The 20,713-nt window shown below is 33.0% G+C and overlaps 5 protein-coding genes across 7 annotated transcripts; 3 read left to right on the plus strand and 2 right to left on the minus strand.

Annotated features, from left to right (window-relative positions):
- Window positions 1–121: 121 nt before the first annotated feature.
- On the plus strand, window positions 122–3,329 carry Tat (Tyrosine aminotransferase). The gene is made up of 5 exons (XM_089703707.1): window positions 122–384; window positions 667–995; window positions 1,747–2,220; window positions 2,449–2,631; window positions 3,052–3,329. Exons 1-5 carry the CDS (start codon window positions 240–242, stop codon window positions 3,250–3,252), a joined length of 1,332 nt encoding a protein of 443 aa, XP_089559833.1. The 5' UTR covers window positions 122–239; the 3' UTR covers window positions 3,253–3,329.
- A 3,528-nt stretch (window positions 3,330–6,857) lies between these two features.
- On the plus strand, window positions 6,858–8,744 carry sicily (NADH dehydrogenase (ubiquinone) complex I, assembly factor 6 homolog sicily). 2 transcript variants are annotated; one of them, XM_089703718.1, is made up of 5 exons: window positions 6,858–7,186; window positions 7,273–7,510; window positions 7,598–7,830; window positions 8,127–8,289; window positions 8,421–8,744. In XM_089703718.1, exons 1-5 carry the CDS (start codon window positions 7,068–7,070, stop codon window positions 8,598–8,600), a joined length of 933 nt encoding a protein of 310 aa, XP_089559844.1. In that variant the 5' UTR covers window positions 6,858–7,067; the 3' UTR covers window positions 8,601–8,744. The 2 variants fall into 2 exon arrangements, with proteins under 2 accessions (XP_089559844.1, XP_089559854.1); XM_089703728.1 differs by having other exon boundaries at window positions 7,060–7,186; window positions 7,269–7,510.
- A 454-nt stretch (window positions 8,745–9,198) lies between these two features.
- On the minus strand, window positions 9,199–11,474 carry Paf-AHalpha (Platelet-activating factor acetylhydrolase alpha). The gene is made up of 4 exons (XM_089703740.1): window positions 11,276–11,474; window positions 10,877–11,083; window positions 10,681–10,803; window positions 9,199–10,596 (listed from the first exon to the last, which is right to left on the minus strand). Exons 1-4 carry the CDS (start codon window positions 11,339–11,341, stop codon window positions 10,315–10,317), a joined length of 678 nt encoding a protein of 225 aa, XP_089559866.1. The 5' UTR covers window positions 11,342–11,474; the 3' UTR covers window positions 9,199–10,314.
- A 2,340-nt stretch (window positions 11,475–13,814) lies between these two features.
- Window positions 13,815–14,961, plus strand: LOC149490392 (deubiquitinase OTUD6B-like). The gene has a single exon (XM_089704442.1). It carries the CDS (start codon window positions 13,976–13,978, stop codon window positions 14,837–14,839), a length of 864 nt encoding a protein of 287 aa, XP_089560568.1. The 5' UTR covers window positions 13,815–13,975; the 3' UTR covers window positions 14,840–14,961.
- On the minus strand, window positions 14,958–20,548 carry LysRS (Lysyl-tRNA synthetase). Of its 2 annotated transcripts, none has more exons than XM_089704262.1 (8): window positions 20,395–20,548; window positions 19,818–20,190; window positions 19,491–19,742; window positions 19,004–19,396; window positions 18,516–18,698; window positions 18,252–18,412; window positions 15,483–15,723; window positions 14,958–15,128 (listed from the first exon to the last, which is right to left on the minus strand). In XM_089704262.1, the coding sequence occupies exons 1-8, from the start codon at window positions 20,427–20,429 to the stop codon at window positions 15,030–15,032; spliced, it is 1,737 nt and encodes a 578-aa protein (XP_089560388.1). In that variant the 5' UTR covers window positions 20,430–20,548; the 3' UTR covers window positions 14,958–15,029. The 2 variants fall into 2 exon arrangements, with proteins under 2 accessions (XP_089560388.1, XP_089560381.1); XM_089704255.1 differs by having other exon boundaries at window positions 20,258–20,398.
- Window positions 20,549–20,713: the final 165 nt, after the last annotated feature.

Raw genomic sequence — 20,713 nt, forward strand, 5'->3', positions numbered from 1 at the left:
ATGGTTAGATTTTTACTATAAACGAAGATTAAATTACTTATGTATCTTGTGACCAAGGGTGGAATATTTTAAATAACTCGCTCTGTCGTCATCTCATATACATAATCAAACCAGTTCCACGACTCGGGAACTGGTGATCGTCAAACGTTTTCATACAAAAGTAAGGTGTATCGAAAGGCGAGCTCTATTCTTAATTCAAGTGTTGCCGCAGTTTTTAATTCACCTCAAGTTTGGTGCCCATGTCGCGAAGGACTCGAGGAAGGCAGGAGTGGGACGTGCGCGCTTCCACATTAGCTCGTAATACCACTAACACCATACGGAACGTCGTTGAAAACCTACAAGTTGAACCGAACCCCCAAAAGGAATTTATCGCCCTTTCGATTGGTATGATATACGCAATACGAATTTATGACGCAAATTGTTCAAAGTGCTTATAATTATTTTTAGAGACTATCAATTATATTATAACAAAAAAGTGCTTTGAAATGAGTTGATAATGTTTTTTTTTTTAATAAAACCACATTAAAAACTACAAAGGCTGTAGATAATTCATTAATCGTAAAAATTATTTATATTTATTAGGTATTTTATTGTTATTTTTTTTAATAACAATTTATAAAAAATAACATCAAACTAAAATCAAATATTTCACTGTAATAACAACAGGTGATCCAACAACTTTTGGAAACCTAAATCCTCCTGAACAAGTATTGGAAGCTATTAAAGCAAGTGTTGAATCGGCGAAAAGCCGAGGCTATGCTCCTGCTAAGGGTCATTTAGAGGCAAGAGAAGCAGTCGCTGAATACAGTGCTCATCAAGGGAATGTGACCGCTAACGATGTTATTCTATCTAGTGGAGCTTCGCACGCGATTGAGCTTGCTATCACCGCTTTGGCGGATTCCGGACAGAACATACTTGTACCACGACCTGGTTTCATGATCTATCAGACCCTAGCTGAAGGACTGGGGATAACCGTAAAATATTATAGTTTATTGGTAAGTCAATTTTTTTACTTCGACTTTTAAATGATATTCTTTTAGTAATTTACATAAATAAAGTAAAAATGCCCGGTTTTCGGAGCATAATATGATCTATACCCCCAAACCCTAATTTTCGGTATCAATGCGGATGTTAATGTAAAAACTATACTAATGGAATTTTTATCGAGTTCATTAATTCATTTTCTTATCCACGTAATGTAAATATACGAGTACCTATAGGTACTACCTGTAATGTGACCTGTAATAACAGAACTTACCTACCTATATTGAATATTTTTAGGTACCTAACTATAATACAAATATTTAAAGTTTGGGTTTATTCTGATTAAACTAAAATCATTCATTTAGATATTCTAACTCTTTTTAGGCAAGAGAGTACCTAAATGTTAGAAACAAATACTAAACTTTTTAGACAAATAAATGGGCTTTTTAGACAAATAAATAGACAAAAAATATTAGCCTTGAATAATTAATAATGCCATATTACAATTAGATGTCTACCGACAACGAAACAAGATTTAAAAAATGGCACACATACTAATCAAAAACTGTATAAAAAATAAATTTTCCAACGTATCGCTTGTATTTTATAACTTAACAACAAGTTTCTAGAAGCATAACAAGTTTCCAGTTTATTGTGGTTCTCGATTTGCATACCCACTATTTACGTCTTATTCTTTGAGATATCCTTATAAATATTGTTTATGATTAAAATATTTCGCTCTTACTATTCATTTCATTTCAGCCAGACGAACAATGGAAAGTAGATATAGATGACTTAGAAAGTCAAATTGATGAAGATACAGCTGCAATTGTTGTAATAAATCCATCCAATCCTTGTGGCTCTGTTTACGACAAGGATCATTTGAGCGAAATCTTAGATGTCGCCTCAAGAAACCACGTGCCGATTATAGCTGATGAAATTTATGAACATTTTGCTTTTTCGGGTCACAAGTTCCATGCCATATCATCGTTATCCAAAGACGTACCAATACTCACTTGTAGTGGGCTTACTAAAAGATTCTTAGTTCCTGGGTGGAGAATGGGATGGGTAATAATCCATGATCGTCACAATATATTCGGGAAAGAAATTCGCAATGGACTAAATAATTTAGCAACAAGAATCCTGGGACCAAGTGTCCTAGTACAGTTAGCACTTCCGTCTATTCTTAAATACACACCACAGAGTTTCTTTGATGACGTTATCTTATTTATTGAGGTAAAATATTCGACTATTAATATTTTAATAGTAAATAACTGCCTATATTAGTATTTTCACTATTTTCATTCAATTTTTTGTTTGCCTTATTATAATTTACGTTACGGAACTTATTAATGTCTAAGGACTAAGATAATTAGTGTGACAAAGTAACTGCTGACTGTAATTTTAATTGCTTTTAAGAAAATATAAAATTATGTTAAACATAATATTCTAAATTTCTTCCAGAATCAAGCAAAGTCGGCATATGAAGTATTACGCAGAGCTCCTGGTTTGCGACCAATTATGCCTCAAGGTGCCATGTACATGATGATTGGTATTAAAATGTCACTTTTCCCTACTATCAAAAATGAAATTCAATTTGTAGAGCGTCTTGTTAAGGAACAATCTGTCTTTTGTTTACCAGGAAAGGTAAGTACTAAGTACCCAGCTCTTAACTACTAAAGTTCATCCCATATGTAACCCAGGATATGAGATGTCATCAACATTAATCACATTTCTTCGTATCAAAATTAAGCGGAATTTAGTAGGCTGTTAATATGTATATTGGGAAATATCCTACTTTTCTTTAAGGTACTACTATCATCGTCATCAAAAATTTTGATCCCATTGAAATAATACAAGCATCCTCTCTTATCGAGCTATCCACTTGTTCTGACTCACAGGTTATAAGATCTGGGTTGTGTGTGTGTGTTTACAGAATGTCATTATAATATCATCGACGAATGTTTTTCCATTAAATGCTTTCAGTTTCCAATCCTCCAAAATTATTACCGACTCTACCTCACTCCTAAATACATTTATTGATACTTAATATATTATTATTTTCAGTGTTTTGAATACCCTAATTATATGAGAATTGTACTAACAGTACCTGAAGAATATTTACGAGAAGCTTGCCAAAGGATAACTTTATTCTGCAAAGAGCATGTGGATTATGGAGAGAAGAGGAAAGAAATTGAGAACGACGATGTGACCGTAACAAATACTATTGAAGTTTTGAGTGAAAGTGACATATCAGTTCATCCATAAGATGAATCCTTGTTTCTGTTAATTACTTAGACATAATTGAAAGGTAATTTAGGAAATAAACTTTATCTTTATTGTTATTTTTTTTTATTCTTATTTTACCTTTAATTTTTCAAATCATTTATTTCACCACATGGTGTTCACCACAATCATTATTTGAAAAAGGAATAGCATTACGTGAAAATAAAAAAAAAATACACACGCTTTTTAATTGAATACCTAATAGGTCTCATATTATGTGATATGTATTTAATTTTGTTCCCTATCAACTTAATAAAAAAGTTCATAATTTAAATAATGAACTACAGAAGCATTGACATTTAAAATTTATTGGCAAAACCACAGGGCAAAACTTATCACGGCCTTTTTCTAGTCTAGTAGTAGTATAGTATAACTCAAAAATGTTATACTACTACTAGACACACCACGTACGTGTGCACCACGGCCAAAAAAATGGTCCGAGTGAGAGCGTTCTTGATTCCAACTTGTCTCTTTTTAAATTAGGTGACCGTGGCTTAACAAAATAGGGGAAAAATTGCTTGAAAACCGAGCGAGTAAATATACTGTACACATTACATACATATTATATGAATGATACGCTACTACCCAGCAAGCACATAAATTGTATATTAACCAAAAATATATACAGAATTATGACTTGAAGTTATATTAATTATTTAAATCGTCACTATCCAAATATAAGTACTTTATAAAGGCATTTGCTTCATCAAATAATGCTAACTGTTATATTATGGTTACCAAAAAATTGTTACAATGTCAAAAATCTTAAATAAACGTAGGATAATTCTAAATTCCAGCTTCTAAAACAGCTTTCAAACTTATAGTAATACTATTATCTTATATTGGTAATTTTAATAACGTTACGCTCTAAATAAGCATAAATAAATTATTTTATAGTGCCTTTGAACGTATGTTGGTTTTTTAAAGAATAAAAGCTTTATAATAGTCCATTATTGTGTTAATTTAATACTAATCCTATATTAACATTGAATTTATAACAATTATTGCTTTTGCTCCGTTTTCTTTCAAATCTATTCATCTCTACAGTATATAGCTATATATTGATCGAAATAAAAGTATTGTTAGAACTATGAGTAATAATAACATCGTAATTTGAATTTGGTTAATGGATAAAAAGGCTTTCAATAAAACTACAAAACAGGCGGATTCAAATGAAAACTTAAAAAGGAGTATACTGATTTTATTAATAATTGTAGTAAACAAAAAAAGATTCTTCATCGGCATCTTCATATTATGTTGGGAAACGCTTTACTTTGCAGGGCATGTTGGTTCTGAAAAGAACAAGCAAGTTTGTTTTTTAAATGGCTTAATTAAAAATCTTGGCTTATTTATTTTATACCAAGTACCTAACTAATTACGGTTCCCTGATAAGCTCGATAAAAATCAGTCACTAATACGTATAATGAGTTTAAGCATCATAACATATTTCCGAAGTGCTGTTATATGGCTGAACATAATAAGTGTCTTGTATTACACTATATACGAGCTCTAATTTTTGTGACAAACCATATTAAAATTAACAGCACTATTATGCTATCGTGAAATGCCTAAAGCTTTAATTTCATTTGTCGCCATTTGCTTTCCTTTTCCTATCTTACAAAAATAATACAAGTTACTAAGATCTGACTAGAAAGGGAATGAAATCATTTGTATTTTGTACCAATATCTTTATAAGGTACTTTAATTGTTAAAACTATTACCTACTATAATCTAAATTTTGTGATATTTGTTAAAAATAGGTTATGTTTTATAAAAAAAAAATATACTAATAAAGTATATTAGCGAGGGCGCGTGTATTCTTTCTCAATAACATGTATATTTCACCCGACAAACTGATGCGCGCAGCTAATTTCACTCAAAACATTCAGAAATACAGGCGGTACTTACCCATCATTCAATATTAATTTTCACATTTAAATATTTCAAGTCCACATAACGTTGCACGATCAAAAACAGATCAATATATTTTTAAAATCAATAAGATTTTCTTTTTTACAAAGGAATTACAACCGTTAGCATTGTTATGAAATTTTAATAAAAGATTGTAATTTTAAAAGCTATATAATGACTGTAATGAAGTCGCAAAAAATGTCATTTGTTTATTCATGTGCTCATAACTGACTTAATTAATGATTTAATACGATAATTATAATGCTATTAAATTGCCTTTATATAGCTCAACGCTGTCTAAAGGGGGGGCCCAAATTTTACTTATAAGAGTCGTATAAAAGAAATACGGCCGATATACGATTTGGTTATAATGCTTTGTACATGAACTCGTGCTATCATAAGTTTGTTATAATGGTGTTTTGTGCTTGCTGGGTAATGTATGCAAAAATAAACTAAAACATAGTATAAATGTATGTTACCTAGTAGAAGTGTAAACACCGTAAGTTATAATTTTCATACATAAGGACTGACCATAGGCTGACCACTGCTGTGGGCTGACCGGCTGACCCAAGGAAAATTTCAAACAATGTTCATAGATTTAGAAGGAGTTGCGTCGCTACGTGCGTGCACTTTCATACTAGCCACAGAACAGTAAAAACATACTAGCCCAGACGTGATGTAAGAGATAAAATAATTGAAGAGACAAAAGTCGCTATAATTAAGGCTGTTAATAGTAAACGTCTTTGAGTATAAAGGTGCAAACAAACTATCGAACAAACTATCTAGCTAATATTTGTAAATATATTGAGATGTGCAAACTATAAGACGTTAGTCACGGACGAGTCCTTGGTCTGTACTCTGTCCTTGAGCGTTTCGACGTCCGACGCGAATCTGGCGAACTGGAATCTGGATTGCCCTACATCCATACTAATATTATAAATGCGAAAGTAACTCTGTCTGTCTGTCTGTTACTCATACTAATATTATAAATGCGAAAGTAACTCTGTCTGTCTGTCTGTTACTCAATCACGCCTTAACTACTGAACCAATTTGCATGAAATTTGGTATAGAGATATTTTGATACCCGAGAAAGGACATATGATAGCTTTTATCCCGGAAATCCTACGGGAACGGGTTTTTCTTTGAAAATGCGGGTGAAGCCGCGGGCGGATAGCTAGTACTATTATAAATTATACTCTTTGATCTGGATGTTTAATACCTACTGCGCACACGTGGCGCACACCTTTAATGCTAGGCGTCCATTACAGGCGGATCGGGCCGGGCCGCATCGCAACGGGCCGTCTCTAATGGACGCGCTGTTTGCTCCTGCGTCCACCTGTACGGGGCGCGGCGGACCGCCTAAGCGGATTTTATCTAACAGACGCTCGCCGCTCACATCCGCCTGCCTGCGTCCACTAGACGGGTAGGGGCGGGCCGGGCCGCAGCGCACCGCCGGCAGAAATCCGCCTGCGAAGCGATATCCGCCAATGCGTTGCGGCCCGCCCCGACCCGATCCGTCGCTAATGGACGATGTTTCATACAAAACATAGGCCGGCGTATTTTTGCGTTGCGATGCGGCCCGGCCCGATCCGCCTAGTGGACGCCTAGCATAAGTCGTCGCGGTTTGTTTACAACTTTATCATTATCGAATGACAAATGACAATTGACAATTGACAAGTGACAGTTGACAGCTGGCGCTTCTGAAATTGACAATTTATGTTATTGCAAATTTTTGTTGGGTTAAAAAATAATAATAAAATAAACGAAACATTAATATGAATATAATATAAAATAGAAGTTTAAGGCTAAGTGGGAATATTACCCACTCATAGTACCAAGAACAGTTGTTTAATTGAATTAGTTATTGTAACCTACAAAAAACAACCATGTTAAAAATCTATCCTAGCGTTGAACGATCCATAATACAGGCTTCTATTATAAAAAGAACTGCCTCTCATAATGCTCATAAAGAGAATGGTTTAAATTACTGTGCCAATATTGTAAGGTTCGTATTTTGGGAATTTTTGTCATTGATGATTGAAATAATTTTACCTTAGTGATTCTGCTACTTTGTGATTCTTTTCTAGATAGACAGCATGATTACGAAAACTATTTGGCAACTCTTCTTATGACAAAAACCATTCGATCACCAGCATTGGTAGTCAGAGCATTCAATGCAGAAATTGCTCGAATTCAAGATCAAACATCAGATCCACAGATAGCATCTATGAGATTACAATTCTGGCAAGATGCTCTTGGTACTATCTACAAAAAAGCTGAGGACCTATCTGGTATACCTGCTAATCCCGTAGCTCAAGAATTGTTCAAAGTAAGATTAGTAGTTTACAATTTGCTAGACATGTTAATGAAACATCGATTTAAAGCATACCTAAATTAATATAATTTACATTTTCAGGTATGTAAAAGTTATAAGCTTCCACAAATGTATTTAGAAAGATTAATATCATCCAGGAGTAGCATACTCAAAATGAAATACTTTCGCACAGTAGAAGATATAGAAAAACACTCGGAAAACTCAGTTTCATCAGTCTATTACCTCCTTCTTAGTATAGCTGGAATAGCAAATGTACATGCAGACCATGCTGCGTCACATTTAGGAAAAGCTCAGGGGATAACTAATATATTAAGGTAATGTACCTTATTCCATACTAATATTTTAAATACAAAATTAAAAATGTGTTTGTATATTTTTAAATGAAACTTTATTACTGAATGATGTTAATTGTACCATATTGAATGGTACATATAGTAATTTATGAATACTTTGCTAATTTTATTTAAATGTTCAAAATGTATAATATAATATAAATTTTTAGATATGTGTATTGTGTATGCATATTCTATGATCTTAATGAAACTAATAATATTTAAATAAAAAAAATATCCTTTTGTTGTGTATGTGTATATTGATTTAAATTTTACAGGTCTATTCATGTATCCAATCATCATAAAGTGGTCTCTTTACCAATGGATGTTTTAATGAAATATAAAATAAGCCAAGAATCAATATTGAGGGGAATAGATAATGAAGATATGAGGAATGTTGTTTTTGAAGTTGCAAGCAGAGCAAATAGTCATTTACAAAAAGTATGTCACATAAAATTCTTTGTACAATGTAACAGCTTACACCTGATAATAGATAACATTTTTGTTATAAATATATGACCTGATAAATAATACTTGTAAGAAATTGATCACCAATAATATTTTTTTTTCAGGCCAGAGCTATAGAAGTGCCCAAAATAGTTCACCAAATACTTTTACCAGCTACTGCAGTTGAAAATTATCTAAAGAAGCTCCAGAAAAATAATTTTAATGTTTATGATCTATCATTGCAGAAGAGAAACCCAACATTACCTTTTCATTTATATTATAAAAGGCTTCTTAATAAATATTAATGTATACTTTCATATCTGATTATTAAATTATCTTAGTAAACAGCAAATGACCATCCAATAATAGTGTAAAGAACACAAACAAACATAGAAAAATGTTACCTTATTAAGTTATTAGTCACAAAAATGTTGTTTTTGTTATTATGTCTAAAGGGAAATTAAAACAATTTGTAAGAAACAATTGCACTTTTACTTCAAGCTTAATCATGCAAATAAATAATAACATTTGAGATTCAAGCGTTTGGCAACTTGAGTAGCTAATATTCTACAGTAGTATGAAATTGTAATACTTTCACTGGAAACAAATTTTATCACTGTTTATGCCATACCTTCATACCTCAACACAATGCCTTCATTTACTATTCTATGAACTGATTTTAAAACATTTTTCACTTATGGAAGTAGTTTTTTTGTAGCATTGAGCATGGAACAAAATTGAATGAGAATATATTTTACACAACCATTGCTGTAGATGAGATCTTGCTTATAACAACCCTTTGTGATATACATATTTCAAAGTCTGGTGTTAAATTCAACCTTTGGTAAAATTAATTCTTTGGCAATTCTCACGAAAAAGTTTTAGAAAAAGTAAATTTATACAATGCAAATTTTATTTATCTTTTTGCACTTGACATCATAAATTTTATCAAATGCAAAATTTAATCAATCACACTACTCTAACAAACATATTCAGTGTATGTCTTCACCAAGAATAAATTTTATAATAAGTACATAACCCTGTTAATATAAGTTAATTTTTCAGTAAGGTTATTTATTTGTGGCAGTATTTCTTGATAACTTTGAGATGTTTTGTTCTCCTAAAAATAACCAATGGTTAATTGGTCCTTAACCCATTGACCACCGAGCGGCCCGATCGGGCCGAGACACAATAGATTTTCTATTGTGTCTGTGATCCGAGGACTGACGGATTAAAATATTATTCAATATAACACATATATGAAACCATAGAAATAGATACAATTTATAATTGAGGAATTCCATAGGTGTCCTAAAACCCTGATATTTAATTCTAATTGTGATTCCAATGCATATTTTAGTTGACAATAACATTTATGCATGTTTACTCATATCCTTATTTTCATAAAATTGACCATCCATTTATTTTTATTTTTTTTTTTCTTATAAAAAAAAATATTTCATACGAGGCCAGATTCATAAAGAAAGCTGCATTCAGTATAATGATGAAAAGCAACTTGATAAGACACTTAACATAATGTGATAAATATAAATGCTAGAAAGTAGAAACATTCAGTACAAAATTTACAGGCTTACCATGTACCCAAATTGTTGTCTAAATAATTATAATAAATGCAACTTTACACAGTACAATCCATTAGGACATAATTAAAATGTATCACATGCCATTAATTCCATATGAAATAATTAATCATTTTATTAGCCAATTGATAATTTTTGCAGATACAAAAATACTTCATTTGAAATGAGTTGAATATTTTACAATTATCCTCTTTAATAATCACATTTACTTTATTTTAGTTTTTTTTAATCAGATATGCCTAAATATACACAGCCAATACACATTAAAATTGGGAATGTATCAGTGAAATATAAACTATTCAAGACATTAAATTCTTAAGCCTATAATAAAAAAGCTAAATATAAATAAGTACTACTGTATAATCACAATGAGCTTGCCAAAAAAAAGCTAATATATATATCCTGAATATTATAAAGTTTATTCTGAAGGTGTTAAGTCAATTTCTGGTTCTCCTTCAGATAATAACTGATGTAAGAGATCATGAACGGGTTCGAAGGCCTTCCGAAAGGCTGCATTAGTTGGTATTAGGTAATCATGCATATCATGGTGGCTAATTGTTCCATCACTCTGAATAAAACCCTTATCAATTGATACCATATCTACTTTTTTCATGGTGGTAATTTTTTCTCTTAATAATTGGTTTATTTTAACATGTTTCTCCCTTAAAGAATTTGGATGCCTGCCTCTAGGGAGAAGACTCTGAAATAGAAATTATTTTGAGAATAAGTACACTGCATTCATCACTTTTTCAAAATAACACTTTACACTTATTAATATACTTACAGGTATGACAATATATACACTAGGATGTTTCTCTTGAATAGTATGTATAATTTCTATGATACCTTCACAAATTTGTTCAGCTGTGTGTTCTATATTATTAGTTCCTACGTGTAACACAATTACCTGTAAGTTAAATATTGTTTAAAAAAGTAAAGTTGTATGAAAATACAAGTTAATTAATAAGTATTTGACTTACTTTTGGGTCTACATGGTCAAGTTCTCCGTTTTTAATACGCCATAGTACATTTTGTGTTTGATCCCTATGAATACTAAAGTTAAGGCAGTGTAATGGAGCAAACCATTGGTTCCATGTTTCTGTATGTTCTAATGCTTGAAGAATCGAGTCACCAATAAAGATTACATCGGCATCTTTTCCTTTGGCGTCGGAAAGAAATCTGTTGTGCTAAAATTCAAATGATTTTAAAAAAAAGTAGTGTATTGTACATTAAATTATTCGTGAACTACTTAAAATCTACTTTTTGAACAAGAATTTATACAATTTATGGCCATAAATGTATGACTGTAAATATATATTAATATCCAACCACGTCGCATGATACAGAAAAATTATTTAAATATTATCATAGTAACTTACAATGCTATTCCACCTTCCATCGCCTTCGGTATCCTGTTGGGGAGTTGCTATGGAACAAGGATTCATATTATCACGACTTTAAATATTAACTGAATATAGCTCAGGATTTTAAATTAAAATCACAGTATTTTCAGTTTTCCTATTTGACAATTTTCAAATAAAATGGCTTTGGCTTGATCCGCTGACTCTGAAAATCCAATCTGTCAACGTCAATGATTTTGTGATAGGTACCACAGAGCAAGTAATAGAATAGAAGTATAGAATCAGATATTTAGTTTACCTTCAAATGCTTTGTAAGCTGTGTTTGTAAAGTTATAAACAGACGTTCGAATTTGGTACGGACCGCACCGTGACCTTGGTGCGCTCCGGACCATATTCGATCATGTGTACAGTGGTCCGCCGGACATAATTATTATTATTGACGGTACGGTTGGTTCGATGGTTTTTTCATCCGAACTTGGTGCGGACCGTACCAAATTCGCGCGTGTGGACGGGCGATCGCACCGGACAGCGCATTAGTCATAGACTATATACTTATTACAGCTTTAGTCATAGTTCTACCGCCAAACAAAACGGACGTCGGTCGATCGTTATCAATGGCGATGGCGTCGGATGACGTGGCTAATACTGAAAAAAGATTAATAATATAAATTTTAGAACTCTACAAAGATTTATGATATGACTGCATATGTCTGAATGAATCCCTGTCTTTTAAATATAATTTTGCCCATTCTTTTCTCTTCGTTTTCTTCTTTTCAATGGTTGTAACTTGTACTTGTACTTGTACCAAACGAAGCCTTGAACTGAGGTCTACATGTGAAAAAAATACAACATTCTAACCACGAATTTATTACGAGAAATAGATTTTCAAGGAATTCGGTTTGACTTTTAATGAGATTACTATGATCAATGCTCGAAATATTCACAAAAAAAGGAGATTAATTTGTATTAATTTGATATTATTGAATTGTCTTATAAATCTAAGATATTTTTTTTGTTCAGTTAATTTATTACATATAAAGATTATGTACCTACATATAATAATATATTGAAATATCGACTATAACTAACGACTAAAACATAAACAAAAACTTGGTAATAGATAGATGATATATATAATTTTGTTTACTAGGGACAACCCTGACATTCTTTGAAAATCTATATCTCGTAATAACTTCGTGGCTAGAATGTGGTATTTTTGTCACATGTAGAACTCAGTTCAAGGTTTCTTTTGGTACTAAACAGAGCTTCTACTAACGCCTGCATATAATATAAAAAAATAAAGACGAAAATCAGTAAAAATTACAATACTTTCGCCGCTATCGACAATATCGAAAATTTCAAAAAGGGATAATTTGCGCCTTTAATCACTTCATATATTAGCAACGTAATAAATTATCTAGTCACTAGTGTATCTATTTTTTTATACGAATTTATTTAGCTCAGTCGGCCGCGAGAATTCCAATATTTTAAATGTTTTTTTAAAAATCGTAAATTTAATCATAATTTTTAAACAAAGAATATTTTCTTTGTGCGGCAATGCCTGGACGGATAGCCGAAACCAATTGAATATTGAAACTGTAAAGGCGAAGCTGCAAATTAATAAAATGTAATTTTAAATTATCGTGCAAAGATTTTTATACATTCGCTTTAGAAAATGAAGAGCTATTAAAAGCTGTTTCTTCCAACAGCAAATATAAATGCCAAAAATAAATTTTCTCTATTTAACATTGCTGTTTTAGTTATCTCCCGTAAAAAATAACTAAAACTCGTATTTTTGATGCTGTTAACCCTTAAATCCTGGCATCTTAAATACTGGCAACCCTAGGTGCGGTGCGGTCGTGTGGCGAGTCGATCGCACCGCACGAGTACGGTGGTCCGGTCGCACCAGTTCGAACGTCTGTTTATAATTTAAGTGAGAATTAAAAAAAAAAACATAAATGATTACGTGACGGGATTCAAAACACACGTTATTCGGCTAACCACCGCCCACGCCCTATGATTATATGATATGATCATTACAGCAGAGTGCACAGGCAGAGTGCATAATTTTATTGAGATTTGAGGCCGAGATTGAGGCGATATCTAATGGCTGGTTCACACTTTGATTAGTGTGAGTGCAGGTGATTAGTGCGAGTGCAGGTGTGTAGTGCGAGTAGTGTCCAATTGACTGCGAGTGCAGGTGATTAGTGCGAGTGCAGGTGTGTAGTGCGAGTAGTGTCCAATTGACTGCGAGTGAAGGTGATTAGTGCGAGTGCAGGCACGCTGCGAGTGAGGGGGAAGGGAGGGCGCGCGGGACGTGGCTACTCGCAGTCCACTCGCAAAAAAATAGAACACGCTTCTATTCACTTTACTACACAGCCTACTAAACACTCGCACTAAACAGTCGCTGTCCACACGTAGTACTACTCATCACCTGCACTCGCACTAATCAAAGTGTGAACCAGCCATAAGCAAAAGTGAAATGTCAATCACTGTCAATGTCAAAATTAGCACATTGCGCATCGTGACATTTAATAGATAATTTATTATGGCAAATAATCATAGAGCAAATAATTTAATGACCAGAAAGTGGGTTTAGTAATTAGTTTCTGTTTTATGTGAAGGTTAGTTTATGAGTATATTAATTTATAATACGAGTGCCTTTTGTCTTAAATACCGGCATCGCTAAATAAGCTTTATTAATAAAATCAAAATAATATGGAAGATAATATTGACGACATAAGCAATTTATCAATTGAGGATAGACATAAAAAAGAGCGAAAAGAACTACAAGCCAAGATACAGGGATTAAAAAAAGTTGCTAAAAATGATAAATCAAGGAAAAAAGAACTAACCGCTGAAATTGCTAGGTTAGAAATGGACATTGATATTCGCCATAAAAAAGAGATTGAAGAATCGCAAAAACAATGTCATAATGAAGATTTAATTGAAGAAATAAATAGTAATGACAATGATGAAGAAGGTACAAAAACTAAATTGTCTAAAGCCCAAAAACGTAGGGACAAAAAATTACAACAGGAGAGAGAGCGAGAAGCACAAATAAAGCTACAAGAAAAAGAAAATCTGCATGGACATAGAAATATAGAAATTCAAGAAATTTCTTCCCGGCTTAAACAAAGAGGGCTCACAATTTATTCCATTCCATCTGATGGAGACTGTTTATACAAAGCAATTTCACACCAACTGACTGTTAAAAAAGATTCTAGTGTTACAGTTGAACAATTAAGAAGTAATGTTGCAACCCATATAAGAAGTAATAAAGATGATTTTCTACCTTTCTTAACTAATCCAGATACATTTGAAATGCTGACAGATACTGAATTCAATGAATACTGTGATAAAATATGTAACACTAAAGTTTGGGGTGGACAACTAGAAATAAGAGCTTTGTCAAATATTTTAAAATGTCCCATAACTGTTATTCAAGCCACTGGCCCTGAAACTATTGAACAGGGAGAAGAGTACCCTGGACCTTCATTGATAATTACTTATCATCGGCATATGTACAGTTTAGGAGAACATTATAATTCAACTCAGATATTGAATGATAATCCAGAGTAATTTATTATAAGGTTTAACTAGTATTTAAGTAATATTTAATATACTGAATAAAGGTACTTTCACATAGTAAAGGTATACAAACTATTGTTTTTATAATTATCAAATAAAACAACTAGAATGAATGTGGTATATTTATTACTGGTTAGTATTACAAATTTCGATGAAACACAAAATTATCAATGCAATCAAATTATGCTCCATTCTGAGTAGGGGTTTGATTAGCTTCACCATCCTCTGTGTTGTGTTTATTGGGATCATCAGGTTTCATGGCAGGGAAAAGCAGTACCTCCTGTAAAGTTAATCAAAATGTAAATTAAAATATGTATGTCTATCAAATTAGTTATTCTTTTTATCTGATAAACTAGCTTCCCCGCGCGGTTTTACCCCCGTAGCTCCACTCCTGTTGGCTGTAGAGTGATGATATATAGCCTATAACCTTCCTCGATAATTGGGCTATCCAACACCGAAAGAATTTTTCAAATCGGACCAGTAGTTCCCGAGATTAGCACGTTCAAACAAACAAATTCTTCAGCTTTATAATATTAGTATAGATTATTTCTTTCATCTGTAGTATTATGTAAAGTAGTATATAAAACTATAACATGCAATTCAATAATTTACAACTTGGACAAAGATGCCATACCTTAATATTATTAGAGTCCGTTAAGAACATAGTAAGGCGATCAACACCTAGCCCCCAACCCCCAGTGGGGGGAAGACCATATTCAAGAGCAGTACAAAAAGCTTCATCTGTGGGTGGTGCTTCATCATCGCCAGCCGCACGATCCTTGGCTTGCTGTTCAAACCTCTCCCTTTGGGTTGCTGGGTCATTCAACTCTGTGTATGCATTGCATATCTCTTTCTTCATAACAAACAATTCAAACCTAAAAGTAGATATTTTTATCTAAGACTAAAAATTAGTATCCTACTACTAGACTACAAGCCCGCATATGAAAAAAATATGGGTCAAATGAACCACCACGGGACATATCTAGTACGAAAGAAGAGCAAAAAATAATAAGATTCATCACTATGCCGTCACTTGTAAGCTGTCCAACTGAGTGCAGATGAGAATTGAAAAGTACAGGTAGACTCGGTAAATTTTGGTCATATATTTTTGTACGGCATTCTTAACCATCGATAGATCCATTAAAAATAATAAGAAACCGCTCAGTGCCGTACAAAAATGTTGGTCCACCAAGTCGGAATTTTTATTTAATTTCCGAGAGTTACCGGGGGTAAATTTGGTCATTTGACCATGTACGGCATCTGTGTCATACTATTGCTATACTGCTTTTAATCCATTATTCCGCAACGCCGTACAAAAATCATGGGGACAAGGGGAAAAAATCGAGAGTTGTAATCCCTTCTCTTTCCCCACTCCAGGGGGTCATTTGACACAACACGAAATAAATTTATTTTTAAAGTATTTTATGCATAGATAATATTTTTTCATGTGCCGTACATTTTCGTTGGTTCAAAAATCTGAAAATAAAAAAAACCCATATAACGAAATGTTTGCTTTATATTTTGATAATAAAATATAAATATACATTAATATTAAGAAGCTCGAGGTGGTTAATTATCACCTTGGAAAGTCGGAGTCAAGTGGAATGGACTCCGTTAAATTGATGAACTAATAAAAAAGCTATGAACGAAAAGATGTGAATTATATGCAATCAGCCCATGAATACAGGTAAAGTCACAAGCAAATGCTAGTATTATATACATATTCAAAATGTACAAGTAAAGCGCTTTCAAATGATACCAAACACGGCATATTTATCTTAACTTTATTTTTTTACTCTGTATGTTTTGTCCACTAGAGGGCGCCACATTAGATTTTGTGAAACCCCATATAACCTTTAGCTAGCTGGTCGCTGGTTATCCAGTGAACAATTCAGATGCTTCTAATGATATGTTATTTGTCGAATTCTGATAAGTAGTTTAGAAGTTACGAGGGAATAGATGAACATACATACATGACCTGTCAAAACCATAACCCTCCTTTTGCTTTGCCGTAGTTGGGTAAAAATATGTTAATGCCGTACTGTATCAAATGGCCATAAAGCACCCTTAAAATTGTAGCTTTCGTCGCTTTCATCAGCCTAAAAGATGTGGTCTGCACAAAAATGTACGGCATCGTTTTTTCCTAATTTATCTATGTTAATACTATTTAAAACAACGAATAAAGTGTAGAAAACTATTATATTTCATTAATCTACGATGTTTAAACTTTAACAAAATTTCTGGTTTTGCATTTCTCTATAACTTTTTTTAGAACGGTTTCTTTTGAACGGCAATAGTATACAACAATTGAATTTTACAATATCATGTTAAAAAAAACGTTCCCGTACAGGGTCAAATGACCTTACAGCTCTTTATATCAAGAATTCGATGAAATTAAGATGATTATTGGTATACATTTAAAAGAACAATTATTTTTTGACGGCATTGCTTTTAATAGTACTTTTGAGTGCTAGATAATGTTTTGGAACCGAAGCCGTACTTAGTCAAATGACCCCCTGGAGTGGGGAAAGAGAGGGGATTGCAACTCTCGATTTTTTCCCCTTGTCCCCATGATTTTTGTACGGCGTTGCGGAATAATGGATTAAAAGCAGTATAGCAATAGTATGACACAGATGCCGTACATGGTCAAATGACCAAATTTACCCCCGGTAACTCTCGGAAATTAAATTAAAATTCCGACTTGGTGGACCAACATTTTTGTACGGCACTGAGCGGTTTCTTATTATTTTTAATGGATCTATCGATGGTTAAGAATGCCGTACAAAAATATATGACCAAAATCTACCGAGTCTACCTGTACTTTTCAATTCTCATCTGCACTCAGTTGGACAGCTTACAAGTGACGGCATAGTGATGAATCTTATTATTTTTTGCTCTTCTTTCGTTCTAGATATGACCCCTGGTGGTTCATTTGACCCATATTTTTTTCATATGCGGGCTTGTAGTCTATACTATTATAAAGGCGAAAGTTTGTAAGTATGGGTGTATGGATGTTTGTTACTCTTTCAGGCAAAAACTACTGAACCGATTACAATGAAATTTAGCACACATATAGAGGGTAGATTAACACATAGTATAGGTTTCATCCCGGAAATCCCACGGGAACGGGAACTATGCGGGTTTTTCTTTGAAAACGCGGGCGAAGCCGCGGGCGGAAATCTAGTGTATTTATATTACTTGTATTTTACAAGCATTGTATACCTGTAATATGTTTATGTGATAGTTATGCAGCATTTTCTCATTACTGATAAATAAATGCATAAAATAATTTTTAGTTACCATGCAAACAATAGCCATTTATCAGTGAAGTAAAGGTCATCAATATTCAAGTTGCTTGAATGTAATTCAGCGTGATGCTTTTAATACTTTAACAAAAATGTACCTTTCAGTGAGTCCTGGAATATCTCTGTGATATTTAGACAGTGGGCTCATAATTTGAGGATGATCTAATATAAAGGTTGGATTAATACATTTCTCCTCAAGGAATTCACCAACCAGTTTGTCCAATAATCTTGCTGTTGTTCTGGGTGGTGGACACTCAACCTAATGGTATATTAGAGTTATAGTTATTTAAATTTATTAAAATAATATTTTCTATAAAGCCATTTCATTTATATAATTTAAGGTTTCTTAAATCTGACCTTACCTCATGTTTTTCACAAAGTTGGCTCAAAAATGCATTGGCTTCAGCTGAATCAAGTTGATCTGCTGCTGGCATTTTAACTTTCAGTTCTTTTTCAAGTGTTGCAATCATGGGAACCCGAGCAAATGGTGGAGTAAAATCAATCTCAACTTCTTCACCCTCTGGCCCATCAGGGTGATATTTCACCTAAAACATTTCATCATTTATCTTACAATTCTTGGTACAAATTTTAAAATAAGATTTATTAATAACTAGATTTCCGCCCGCGGCTTCGCCCACATTTTCAATGAAAACCTCGCATAGTTCCCGTTCCCGTGGGATTTCCGGGATAAAACCTATCCTATGTGTTATTCCAAGTTACCCTCTATAGGTGTGCTAAATTTCATTGTAATCGGTTCAGTAGTTTTTACGTGAAAGAGTAACAAACATCCATACATCCATACTTACAAACTTTCGCCTTTATAATAGTAGTAGGATAAAAAGAGGATTACCTTGTAGCTACCATGGATGCTCTTTACCATCCCAGAAATCATGCTTTCAGTAATGGACATCAAGTCATGGTAATCAGCATAAGCCATATAAAATTCACAAGTTGTAAATTCAGGGTTGTGGGTTAAATCGATACCCTCATTTCTGAACTGTCTGCCAATTTCATAGACTCGATCCAAGCCACCGACAACTAACATCTTGTGATACAACTCTGGGGCTATTCTCATATACAGATCCATATTCAAATCATTGTGATGTGTAATGAAGGGCTTGGCTGTAGCTCCTCCTGGTATCATGTTCATCATTGGAGTCTCAATCTCCAAAAATCCAAGGTTGTCTAAGAATCTTCTTACATATGAAATAATTTTTGATCTTGTGTAAAACGTTTGTCTCACCTGGGAACAATTTTTAAGAACAAATATGTGGTTCTCGTATTATTTTTCTATTTATTATTAGCATAACAAATATATTTGACATCATATTACTTACCTTGTCATTTAATATGAGATCCAAATACCTCTTCCTAAATCTAGTTTCCTTGTCCTTAAGACCAAAATGTAAATGAGGCAACATATGAAGGCAGGGAGAGAGCAATTTCACTGTTTTAGGAACAATAGATAACTCTCCTTTCTTAGTTTTACCAGGATGACCCACACACCCAATAATGTCACCTCTTCTTAATTTATCAGTGTCATGTATGAATTTTTCCTCAGACTCATACATTTTTGCATTAGCCATTACCTATTAAAAAATAATAAGTTTATTTTTAAATGTCATGTTTATCTATGTATTACATACAATAAGATAAAAATTAACCTGAATCTTCACACCTTCCCCTCTTAAATCATAGAAAATTAGTTTTGCACCAGACTCTCTTATAGAATGAATTCTGCCAGCTACTGACAGAGTAACATTTTCGAGAACATCCCCACTATTTAAATTATTATATTTTTCAATAAACTCCTCCAGTGAAATTGTTACAGTAAATTTATGAGGATATGGGTGATCTTCCTTTGAAGCATTCTTAAGGGCTGCCACAGCAGCAGATCTCAATTTGTAATATTCATTAGGACTTATTTCTTCCTCCGCTTTTGATGATTTCTTTTCTACATTTACTATAGGTTGCTGAGAAGCTTTCTCAGCTTTTTCTTTTAATTTCTGTTCGGCTTTCAAACGCCGTTTCAGTTCGCTGTAAATGACATAAAAATGAATTTCTCAATGTTTAGACAATTAAGAGGAATTATTAAAAAACCAACCGTGGATTTAGTGTTGAATATAACTGATTTAATTGTTTGTAAAATATACTTTTTCTGCACATTAAAGCACCAGGTAAAACTGATACCGTCCGTAAGGTAAACATATTGTGCTTATAATTCTTTCACACAATACTCACTTTTTTGATAACTTTTCAGTGGAAGTTTCTGCCATTATATTGTTCAAATCCTAGATTATAATTCACCTAAGATTAAACAAATTTATAACCTATAAAATAGGACATACGAAATCGAACCCTGAAGTCATACGTCATTCAACACTCGTCACTCGACACGTTCATGAATTTTTGCAATTTGTTGTCATATATTTTATACTATCTGTGGCCAATTGATACGAGAATTGATACGTAGAAGCGTAGAAGAATGCTGGGAAAAGCGCGGGAAACTTCGAATGAAGCGGGTGTAATTTTTCTTGGCTGAGTTAAAATAATTAATTTT

Source organism: Colias philodice, chromosome 2 (assembly GCF_061535455.1).
Source record: "Colias philodice isolate Cphi_HAF_F1 chromosome 2, ilColPhil1 Martin Lab GWU primary, whole genome shotgun sequence".
In the NCBI taxonomy this organism is placed as follows: Eukaryota; Metazoa; Arthropoda; class Insecta; order Lepidoptera; family Pieridae; genus Colias; species Colias philodice.